The sequence below is a fragment of the Oculina patagonica genome, chromosome 3 (assembly GCF_052425735.1).
Source record: "Oculina patagonica isolate OP01 chromosome 3, crgOcupat, whole genome shotgun sequence".
Lineage (NCBI taxonomy): Eukaryota > Metazoa > Cnidaria > Anthozoa > Scleractinia > Oculinidae > Oculina > Oculina patagonica.
This window is the reverse complement of record NC_135760.1, coordinates 15,217,027-15,229,441: the sequence shown is the minus strand read 5'-3', so window position 1 is coordinate 15,229,441 and position 12,415 is coordinate 15,217,027. Positions and strand designations below refer to the sequence as shown.

At 37.7% G+C, this 12,415-nt stretch overlaps 1 protein-coding gene across 1 annotated transcript; it reads left to right on the top strand.

Annotated features, from left to right (window-relative positions):
- The first annotated feature begins 780 nt into the window (after positions 1–780).
- LOC144646880 (protein-lysine N-methyltransferase SMYD4-like) lies at positions 781–12,001 on the top strand. The gene is given in 18 exon segments (XM_078506584.1): positions 781–893; positions 2,588–2,751; positions 5,075–5,240; positions 5,646–5,828; positions 6,066–6,192; positions 6,305–6,420; positions 6,865–6,989; positions 7,306–7,411; positions 7,503–7,566; positions 7,783–7,805; positions 7,807–7,873; positions 8,338–8,414; positions 8,541–8,867; positions 8,869–8,972; positions 9,379–9,452; positions 9,749–9,839; positions 10,123–10,443; positions 11,022–12,001. Coding segments are annotated over 17 exon segments (2,394 nt in total). The 5' UTR covers positions 781–893; positions 2,588–2,623; the 3' UTR covers positions 11,317–12,001.
- Positions 12,002–12,415: the final 414 nt, after the last annotated feature.

The window sequence follows — 12,415 nt, the reverse complement described above, 5'->3', positions numbered from 1 at the left end:
CTGAAATCAAATTTTCTTGAGATACAATGTCGCGTATTGCTTCATCGTAATTTTGTTTCTGGCGACTTATAGTTACTCAGCGTGTTTCGCAAATGATGTTTGCAGTCGGGGAGTGTCCGTCACACGAAAAACATCAAGTCGAGAGAGTACACTAATCAAAATAATCACAGACTATACAGCGCTGCAATACATAACTGGATGTGTTTCTGTATGTAAACTGACCAATTAGTGGATTTTGAATTCTTTCTTTTACATGTATTGGTGCTGAAAAAAAAAAAAATAGAAAATTTTGCGGTACCCAAATGAAATTGATGAATGAGCTGTCAATCACATCTATCATCATTCCTTGCGAGCGCTTCCGACAAATAACAGACACCGAATTTTTAGCGTGAAAACCGCTGGCTAAACGTATTTCTTTTTGGATTCCAAGCACCCAGATCCGGATATGATCTAATAAAATACCGGCTTTTACCAGAATTCTTATTTTCATGGCATTTCCTTTTGCACTCATGTTTCTATACAATTTATATATAGGATAACGCAAATCCAAGATGACCACAGCAAACGCACTACCGTATGAAAATCAAATCGAAGTTTAGGAACAACAAATACCCTCTTGCGCGAATTAAAATCACAGCAATTAAGATTTCCATGCGTCTTGCCCCAATGAGTTTTTGACGTAAAACGTCCCAGATGGCCAATGAAACATGATATGGGATTTATATAAGAGGTATAAAAGCACACAGACATTGCGATAACTCATTTATTGCCGAGTTTACACACGCAACATCGCTGAGCAACTGGATATTTTTGCGCAACAATTTTCTTTCCTCTGGTGAAGCATTCGTAAATCTGTTTGTGGAGAATTTGTCATTCGCGTGCAACGGGATCGAGTAAGTCACAAGTTTGCCATTATTCAAATAGATACTATAACAAGAAATGCAATATCGCCAGTGGTCTTGAGTCACAGAAATGAAATATTTATTACACAAATCTTGAAAATAAGAAATTTTCGCTTTGATACGAATATTTTTGGCCGAAAGTTTCACAAAAGACCAAGGAGAAGGTAAATAGCGAAAGAGTCGTAGTTAAAACAATTGTGTTAAGAATTTTTTACATTAGGATGTTAATGCTGTAGTGACTAGGCAAAAGTTTGCTTTTACTGCATGCTTTGCCAGTTAAGAAATCAGTTCCATGACAAAATTGTTTCGTAAGGAAACCGGTATTGCAAACCCTTACTGCAGTGAACCAGCAGGCTACCAGCGAGCCGGGTAGAAACTCCAACATCAAACTTCCTACGCAACTGTATTTTGGAACTTGAACATTTTCTTCTAAGGCTTCTTTATCAACTTTAAGTTTGTAGCTAAGCTTGTTTTCTCATTTCCTCGCTGTTGGATGACGTAGTGGAAGATAAATAGATCGAAACTGGATAGCTGGAACGAATTTCTGTTCACGAATCTTCAAGATCTTTGAAATACTCCGCAGGATGTTTCGACCAGTATCCTGATAAGAATGATTTCGCTCAGTAGGGGCCTCATTCAGTTAGATAATTATTTTTATTTTTCCTTTTATTTAACCCTGTATGTGTGGTCTTAATTTACTATATTACTACAGCGGTTCGAATGTTCTAATGTACACAGCACAAGGAAAATGAAAAGAAAACTCTTTGAGCTTTGGTAAAAACACAGAATTTATTGTTGTGATCAGAACAAAGCTCCCTATTCAAACAGAGGTTTCATCAAAAAATATAAGCGACTTTCAAAATGGAAAATTCTGATTATCACTGTGTTTGTTTTGTTTTCCGCTTGCCTGCCCCTCAGTTCGCTACCTTGGTTGGATACACTTTGGAAATTTGAACGACGAAGATTGAGTATTTTCTTCGACTCTTGAATTTGTAAGAAGCAGATTTTATTTTTTTTATTTTGGATATTATCGTTGAAAGTAAAAAGCCAATAATCCTTTAACAATATTCGCCTGATTATAAAAGTTCGACACCACAGCCATTCAAATTTTGTTTGTCTCGCTGCCTCTTGTCAAGCTCTGCCCTGCTATTGGTCAGTTTTGAGGGGGTGACTGGGGGTGTGTCGGGGGCGGATATTTTTTCATCTTACCGCGCGTTCCCGCGCGTGGCAAACGCGAAGTTAGTATTCGCTCTTCAATGACTCTTCATTCTATCACGCGAGCTAGCGAGATATGGAAAATATACGGCAAATGTAGGTGACAACAAAATTAGCCTTTTATCTAATTTTCAAGACATATAGCTGTCATGAAGCGACCTGTACAAACAGACCATTCAACCGAAGAAAACGAGCTGTCAAAATGCAAAATAAGGAAATTGGTGGTGTGATAAAGTTGCCTGACCTCTAGTAACCTGCCTTCAGGAGTTTGGGAACTAGTCAAAATCTAAGCCCCACTGTCATTGGTGGATACAAATCTCCCTATCTCATTCGACCAATCAGAATTTGTTTACTAACGCGCCTTTGACAAGTGGTTTTGCAAGTGAAATTACTGCGGCAGTTTCATCATCTAGCTCTTCCGTTCGCTTCAAGAAGAAGCAGCGTTTATTTTGTACTTTTCTATTCCAAAGGGACGATAAGGCACTTTCAAGCGTGAGAAAAGATCAATGGCACTTCACTTGAAGGATGAGTGGGAGAATTTTGTGGTGGAACAGCTCCGAGGACCGTACATGAAAGAGTTTGGCAAGCTGAAAACCGACGGAGAGCGTTATAAGTTTTGCAAGTACATTTTGCGGTAAGGACCTTTCTTTGTGTTGTTAAGCGTAATTCTGTATGTATTTAACAAGGTTTTGTAACGCAAATGTGAGGATTTACATTAACCTATCTGAACCTTGTTTTCTAAACCCTGAATTGTGTTTAAAATAAGAAAAACTTGTAACAGCAAACACACTCGATCTACTGTATCCAAGCGAATTTGCAAGATGCATCTAAGACATCTGACAGAAATTGAGTCACAAAGGCTCGCTACGTGTGCAAAATAATCGTTTTCTCGTCGAAATCCTTCGATGTTTAGATCAGCTATTATTTATTTTCGTTATTTTAGCGGCCTGGAGCATTCATATTTCAAAGAAATTTCAATTAAATTTGGCGAACGGTTTACCTCGACACAATAACCGCAGCATCGAAAGTCGTGTTTGTTCAACTGGGCTGATTTTTTTTTAGGCCGCAATCTTGAACTTAAATAACTTTTTAGGTAGAAAGTAAGAATATTCTAAACATTTGGCTTATTCAGAGATTTCCTTTTGCTACCGTACGGCCCGTTTCCTGCCCTGGTCTTGCTGTATCAAGAAAAAAATATTACTGTAAGCTACTGTACACTGCTCCGCAATAAAATATGTATGAACGCGGCCGATGTTTTCAAGTTTTGAGCTTTTTTGTTTATAGTGAGCTGTGATAGTTCGCACCTTTATTTGGATGGAAAACCTTGCAGATAACTAATCGTTTCGGTCCGAATTTATTTTACATATTTTTCAGGTGCAGTTTAAATTCTATTTTTAGGTCGCTGTCAGACCCTGATCAGTTTCAGCATTTTGCACGTGCCACATTGCACGAATGCACGCTTGCCTTTGACAAACACCTATTAAAATAAAGAGCTTGTCTATCATTCCCATGTTTATTTATTATGTTTTTAAAACTTTTCAGTGCTAAAAACCACTTACGATCGGGATTTTGAGTAGCTAAAAAGCTTTGTTATTTATTCATTTAGCTTAGATCTTGCAGCTGAGATAGTGAACAATTTGCGACAGACTTGCGAAATAGCAGTTAATAGCTTATATGTAGATATGAAATGGGCATGGTACCTATATTGAAAGGACAAGGCACATATCGTCTAAGTTTGCTGGTAATTTGTTCTTATCATATAGATCTGAGGGCATAGAGAGGATATTTTCATTTCACTCAATACAGAAAATGTATTTCCCATATTTGCAGGACTGCATGTCTGATTCTTCACTAGTCTATTTTTCCCTTATCAAAAAACTTAAGATTTATTCTTTAGCAAGTCCTCGCTGAAAAAATATGCCTAAATCCTTATTTTTAAAGAAAAAATAGCGTAATAAAAACATAATTATGATCCAATCAAACACAACAACAAATCATATCTGCTGCAAAAACACTTTTAAGGACCAAACCAAGGACTTATAAACTGTTTTCTATTTTGTTAGTTTCTGTAACTTTTTCTCAAGTCTTGTGCCTTGCGTTTGCGATAGCTGGTGAACAAATGCCATGTAGTTGTGTTTTTGCCTTTAATGCTGTAAATACCTGATTCCCTGAAGTATTCAACTGTTGTCTAACAAGAGACAGAAAGTGTGAAATTAATTTTATGGATGCTAATCTCTCCACGGGTCCTCTTTGTTATTTCTGGCTCGCACAGGATATCGCCTGTTCCAAGCTGGTTTTTTAGGCTAAAAATTAAAACAAAACTGTCAACCTTGTTTTTAAAAAAACTTATACAAAAGCTTAGGCATATTGTTTGGTTTTTAAGTAATTATTTATGGTTCCTTTTGTCTAATTTGTTTTTCCCATATTCAAATTAGATCTTTACTATTGAGGGTAGCTTTTGTGAGCTTAAGCTTTTCAGGTCACAAGATTAAAATTTTCTGTCATGACCTGAGCCAAGACAAAAGAAATTTGTGATTAACTTTTCATCCTTCAGCTTCAATATGTTTTTCTATTTTATTTCCTAATTCTAAAATAAAATTGTCACGGAACTGGCCTATGATCATCTTGTTGAAGAGCAAAACGATGCTGTTTGTAGGATCTACTTTGCAAACATGTGCCTCCTCTGAACATTCCAGTTGATGTTGAAATTATATTTCTTATGTACATGTACCACCTGAGCACTTTATTTCTGTTGTTTTATAACCAGATTGTCCCAAGTAGTACATGTACAGTAAATGGCTGTATTTGCAAAACACATCCTGCTGAGATATTTGTGTACAGTAGTGCATTAAATGCTGCAAACTTATAATTGCATTGTGGCTTATTCTGAGTACTTAATCAAACTTGTTTAATAAAAAAATTTAATATTTTTTGTTGTTTTCCCCTTGATATTTCAGAAATAATGCCGTAGCCCAAGAAATTGCTGAACAAATTCAAAAACTGCTAAATACCAGGATTCAACAAAAAGCAAAGTCTGCGGGAAATGGCCAGGAATACGTGTCTGTGGGAGAAGAGCATTTGAGACGAAGGGATTTCAAAAAAGCTGTGATCTGCTTCTCACTGGTACTTATATCAATAATCTTATGTCTGTTACTTTGAGGCATAGTAGTACAGTCAACTCTCTCTTAACAGACACCTCTATAAGACAGACACCTCTTTGATGGACACGTGGTGTTGGTCCCATACCTGCCGTTTTTTCGTCATTTTACTGAAAACTAAACTCCCTATCCTATAAGATAAACACCTCTCTAAAACAGACAGTTGGAGCCGGTCCCGGCTATGTCTGTTATAGAGAGAGTTGACTGTCATCATAAGGTTTAAGAAAGTATGTAATAAGTTGTTGCAACTGATCTTTGTAAGCACATGTTTCAAACTCATTTTCAAAGTGTTGCAATTTCAAGGTTAATTTCTTGTTAGATATAAATTGACACCCTGCCAATAATAAAGTTTAATTATTAAATTTTCCAGGCTATCCAGCAAGCACTCTTGTCCAGCTCTGAAAACCAAAAGCCACTTTCCAGCCAGCAAGGCGACATTTGCGACATAGAGTCAGACAGTGCTGACAACTCCAGTAGGTGTGACGGCCAGCTCAGTCTAGCTGCTCTGTATACCAGAAGAGCAGAGATCCTGTTCCAGGCACAAGAATACAAGGTATCAATCATGAACACCATGGCCAGTAACTGAGTTAGTTGCTTTTGGTAGCGATTAACCAGTGAAACATAAATACAATAACTAGAAATATTAGTACCAGTAATTAAAATTCAGTGATCTTGGAAGTCTTCTTTAATTTCTGAGAACTTTCAGCATCGTTTGTAGCATTGCCTGACTGGCTATGTTTTATTACTTTTTGGTGGTGTTGTAATCCTTTCAATGTCTTTTTCTGTCTAGTCGTGTCTCAATGATATCCATGAGGCAGTGTCACTGCAGTGTCCCCAAGCACTTAGTGGGAAACTTGCCAGTCTTCAAAAGGCTTGCCAGCGAAAGTTATCAACATCCAGTCAACACTTAAATCATGGTAAATATTGATACTTGAACATCTCATTGCACCCTTACAGTGATATTGGTTTTGCCTAAGGATGGAATCATGCAAGTTATGTATTGAGTGTGATTTTGTTGTTGTTATCAAGGTGGTGATGCTTCAAACAACATACCCACAGTCACAGGAGAACCACACAGCAAAATAGCCAATGGATCTAGATTAGTTGAAATCAACTGCACTCCTAGCCAAGGTCGATTTCTAAAGGTTGGTCTTGACAAGAAAGTGATGCATATTACTTTTTAAAATACAATTAAATATCATCAAAAATGTTGGCTCTTCACATTCAAAAAGTAGTGATCAACAATATTTTTTATTAAAGTGCTTAGAGGCCTAACATGCTTCCTAATACCAAGGGTAAATCAAGTCTCAGTTCAGTTCAGTAGCCTCTATCGGAAGTGATAACCTTGTTCATTTCACCACAGATGTTGTTAGTTGACCCTCACATTTTTGATAAATAAAGCTTTAATCATGCTAAGATTCTTTTATGGAGTGCTAAACAAAATTCAATTGTAAAACTTTATTATCTAACATTCTGAGTTTGAGACGTTTTCTGTACAATGTATCTACATTGTATAAGTTGTCTATTATCTACCTAATTTTTATGCATGTTGCATTATTCTAAGTTCTTTTCTTGTTGACCCCCTGCAGGCTTCAGATGACATTCGTGCTGGTGACACCCTTATCTCTGAGCCACCCTATGCCGCAGTGCTGTTGCCAGAAAACACTCTCTCTCATTGTGACTGTTGTTTCCAAACTTTGGTGGCACCTTTTCCGTAAGTAGGCATAGCATATGAATAATATAAGAGAACTTCCATTATGCTGGCAGTGATTATAGTGGACTGACAAATTGGGTTGAAAAAGAAATTGTAATGTGCTATGACCAATCAAGTCAAAGAATTTATTTTGTCAAAATCAGCATCAAAACCAATCATGATTTGAGTTAGGCAAGTTTTTCATGAGCTGGCCACTTTTGCTCCAAGATCTGGGTGGTTTGTTGTGGGTGTATTTTAGATCTGACACTTTTTATGGTGTGTACAAATCCTCCACCTTTCCAAAAAATTCTAAAATATATTTCGAATTTTTTCACAGATGTCATCACTGCTGTGAAGTCCAGTATTGTTCTCAGTCATGTCGTGACAGAGCCTGGTCGCAATACCACAAAGTAGAATGTAGCCTTGGTCCACTTTTAAAAATGGTAGGTATCAAGTCTTTTGTTTGTGACATCATCATCTAATAGTGTCAATCAGTAACATTTTGTTTACCAACTTTTGTGTTATGGTTTGCAGATGGATACCTCTTTCCAATTGTCGCTAAGAATTCTTCTGGTAACTGGAACTGATAATATCCTTGGTAAGTGAAGTTCTTTACTAAAGGCTTTTACCAGGGTTGGCATAGTAATGATATTCTCCATACCTCGGCATGCTTGACAACTAATTTCTCTAAGGAGAGATTTAATTTTTATCAAAGGGTTAATCCTAATTGTTAGGCTTTCTCTTTGAGGTCAGAAACAAGAATCAACATACAGCAATGTTTTGTTCTTATGGCTAATTTTGTTATTCTTTTCAGAATTTTTAAAGACGTCATCTTCAGAGTAAAAAGATTGAAAGTACCAACCTTAGCAGAGTGTCTGGTTGTGGTCCAGAGGGAGAGTACCTAGGTAAGTCACTGTTATGATTATTTTCATTTACTCTTTGATATATAATATATATATATATATATATTTATACCATGCCATAGAAAATACAGCCAATCAGAATACAGGAAAGCCGTTGTATATTCGACGGTATTCAACCCAACCTTCCCATCGTGCGCTGCGATTGTATTCTCGACGAAATTTAGTGACGCGTATTTTCTATGGCATGGTATAAAATAGTTACACAACACTTTCTCGTGGTATACTATGGAATATCCCACTTGTCACTTCTATTTTCTTGGTATACACACTCGCCTAAAGGCTCGTGTGTATACCGAGAAAATACAAGTGACTCGTGGGATATTCCATAGTATACCACTCGAAAGCGTTGCATAACTAGTATATATTTTTAGTTTTTAGTTGGTTCAAGTTAAGTCACACTACTTGGCCATTCATGTATTTCACACAATGTGTCTTTTCATTCACAGGTGATTATGGTTCAGTGTTTTCTCTGGTGACCAACACAGAACTACAGCCAGTGAAGACCTTGATGTCCCATGCACTGGTATGTCCATATTTAATTGTGTAAAATAAAGTTGACTTTACTTGAAAGTATGAAATTGTCTGCAGCACTGTGTAGCGTAAATGTAAGCTATGCATAACCAAATCTATGTAATTCTTTTTCTTTCAGAATTGTGCATTACTAGCAGAGTTCCTTGAAGGTGTGATGGTTAGAGAAGAGGATTTAAATCAAAGACTCGTGACTTGCGAGAATTGCACAAAGAACAGGCTGTGTCAGCCACATGAACTGCAGCATCAACAACTTGAACAATACCAGAACATTCAAATTTGTCAAAGCCTTTTTCCTAATGAGACTTGCATAAGTTCCTTATCAGAGGATGTGATAGGATGCCTACTCTTTCACCACTCTCAACAAATGGCTTGCAATGTCCATGCCATCACTGCTATTGTGTCTACTAGTAACGACAAGGCAAATCTGAAGACGCCACATCATCCTATCCAAGGAACATGTTGTATCAAGAGAACAGAAGAGGATAGCAACTGCAGTTTATCCAACGGCTTCTTTGTTGAATCATGCCTGTGATCCTGATGTCATTGTTAGGTGAGTGCATGGCTTGAAGGCTTAGAAGATTTAGTGTAAGAGTAGTATGTTTGCCTTGGTGTGTGCTGAACTTCAGTGTAGTGGGTTTGGAACACTTCTACAATGTACTCTTGGCATTATTGTTATCATTGGCCAAGCGTGTGCAGCCAGAAACCAGTTTGATTTGGATTAATATTATGCAACTTAAACTGATCTTTGTATACTTGTTACATTGGCCATTTTCAAATAATTTTGTGAAGTGAGTACTGGTAAATGCAGGGTTTTCTTATTCAAATGCTAATAACATGAAGTCCCTTTTGAATAATTTCCCCCCCCCCCCCCCCATTTGGCTACTCATTGTACAAACTACTTCAAGTCATACGAGCTTGTAACTGGTGGTTAAAGTATTGCCTTTTTTTAATTTTAGCTTTGTTGATGGCCATCTTGTGGTGAGAGCAACACATAACATTGCCAAAGGTTCAGAGATATCTCACTGCTATGGTAAGTCAAGCTAATACAATGTAAATTGTGTAGAAAATATTTTTAATTGTAAATAAAATTAATAACAAAACACTAATATTAGGAGCAGTTTGTAATATTGAGTCTTCTTACTGACTGCCATACAGAATATCCCAATTGTATTTTTTCTCATCATTTGTCTGCTAATATTTTAAGGAGAAAGTTAATATCAATAACGGTAATTTCAAAACAACAAGGGAGAATGCAAACCTTGTAATGTTTGAAATCTAAATGAACTCATAAGCTGTTATTCACTGTTGTCTCTACTCCATTTACAGGTCCTCATGTTAGTCGCATGGGTCGTGAAGATCGTCAAAAGCTTCTGTACAAACAGTACTTCTTCACTTGTCAGTGCACTGCATGCAAGAGGTAACCAGCTTTCCTACATTAACCTCATTCACTCGTTTCTTTAGCTACTATTCCTTGAGCTTCTACCTGGGTAGTGGCTGATACCCTGGGGTAGAGGGGTGGTCCCTATAATGGCCTATAGGTGGAGGCTCAACCCTGATATCCCCTAGTTATGCTTTTCTTTGTCACCTCACAAGTCTGCTTAAAAGTTTATTGATATTGTAATGTAAGTTAGATGTTGTACAATAAGGAATTAAAGGGTTAGACACATTGAGGCTGATTTCACACTGCTTTCTCTCTCTAGTGACGAAGAAATGGAAAACAAAAGGCTATGCTTCTCTGCCTTTGCCTGTCCTCAGTGCAAACATGCCATGAAACTGTCCTCCGTTAGCGGCGGAGTCATAGGAACGTGCCAGAACCGTGATTGTAGCCTGGAGAAGAACATGCTTGATGAGTGTAGACTGGCACGCGAGGCAGAGCTCCTGTTTGTGAAGGGCATCCGGCTGTTAGAAAGAGTTGGAGTTAAGGAGGCTCTGGACGTGTTCCACGAATGTCTGCGACGGCGGAAAATTCTGCTTCATGCATATAACAAGGACTTGGCGGAAACACATGATGCCATTGCAAGGTAATTTTACCAGCATTGTGAAAGTGCGTTAATGTGTGATTAGGCTTTCATATAGGAAGTAGAATACAAAAAAATGTAGGCGTCCAACCATAATATTATAACAATGTCTTATGATTACTTCTTTTAATGGTCACTACAGTTGCTTTTGGCTTTGAGGGACAGACCATTTTTTGGGGGGAAGGGGGATATGAAAAATATTGAAAACAATTGTTTGCAGTGCCTAGAGAGACAAAATAAATTGTTTGCAAACACGATATGTATAACAAAAAATAGTTTGCATTTCGGAAAAAGTGATTGCAGAGGTGCATTTGCTAAAAAAAGTTTGCAGAGGAAACATTTTTCGTACCCTCCCCCCCCCCCTCCAAGAAAAGAATGGTACGTCCCTTGACATCCTGTTAAATACGGCCACTAGACTTTAGTGGTCCACTGTTTGTAGGGGTTCTACTGTATGGGACATACGTCTCATTTGTAGCCGAATTTAGCACACAATTCTCCTCTTTCTAGATTCAAGAACGAGCATATCTTGTTTTACGAGATAAAGCAGCCCTTAAACTCCCATCCCTCTGTTATTCCCACAGGTGCTATGCTATGAATGGCGACTTCAAGAAAGCCTCTCATTACTGTTCTCATAGCTGTGAAGCAGTGGAGAAAGTTTTTGGTTCATCAAGCGTGGAGTATGCACACGAACTCCACAAGCTCTCGCAGCTCTTATTCAATGACAGACAAGTCAAGAAAGCGCTCTCTACAATCGACAAAGCCACCAGTCTCTTATCACGCCATTATGGCCGAAGTAATCCAGATGTCAAGGAGCTGACTGAGATGAAACGCTGCCTTATCGCAGTAGGCGGTCACTCTAGGAACAACAGCACCTAACGTGACAGTCACGCAAAGTTATTTGATTTGTAGAATAATATTAAGTGTTTTTCGTCTTCTGTTTCCAGTCTTCTTGGACGATTGTGTGACTCAAATTATGCAAGACTAAATTGACTCGTACACGAGTCACACAATCTTCCATGAGCCCAGTTGTCAGAGATGGACAAAAACCAAAAACAAAAGAAAAAGAAAAAAATAGACGGGTTTATATAAAGAGTTTTGTTACGATTTTGTGAAAATATCTTTTATACTAAAAGTTTGGTGTACAATTTGGTGTTAAGTTATTAATGTGTCGTCTCCAGTAAGGGAGAAAGAATCTAAAAAAGAACGTGGTTAATACTTGTTTTGTTTAAAAAACAACAAGAACTTATAATGTATAGAGTACCAAGTAAACTCAGAGGAATATTTGAAGAAATACTATATAGAGCAAAAAGAGTAAACTGAAGAACATTTAATAACTAGGATTCATTCCTCGTAAACATTTAACATTTCTGTTAGCATTTCTTGTGTTGTTTAAGGAAAAAACTATTCAATTCGTAATTAGTGTTTACGTCAAGGATTTGAGATTTACAAAGTCTACTTCCTACAACTGTACTTAATGCTTTTTCTGTTACCCTTTTAAGGTCATGACATCCGACTTAGTTTCTTTTCAGACGAGGTGATTGAATAAAATTTCAAAATGCCACTGTGGTTGTCTTGTCTTTACAATAGCAGCTGGAATTATCCAGAGCGCGAGTTGGAGGGTCTTGATTTTGGGCGTGTCTTTCGGTTTAGCGCTTTGCACGTTTAGCACATATGAACTGCTAATCTTGCTTAGCATTCAGCGTAGTTGGGACCACAACTTATTCAGAAACGGTGTTCCCCCCCCCCCCCCCACCCCCCGTACCAACCGCGTCAGATACACAGTATGAGAAACTGAAAGTTTGCCTTCATAGGTGCCATCATGTCATTTGCAAACCTCTCCGGCACTTAAAATTTACGACTAAAACGTACTCGAGTGGTGACGATGAAGGCTTTGTTGGAGCCGAGCTCAAGCTTGTCTTCTTTGGCCTTCATTTTGCCTCGTAAAGGTACATGGAAAACGGGGAAAATGCAAATA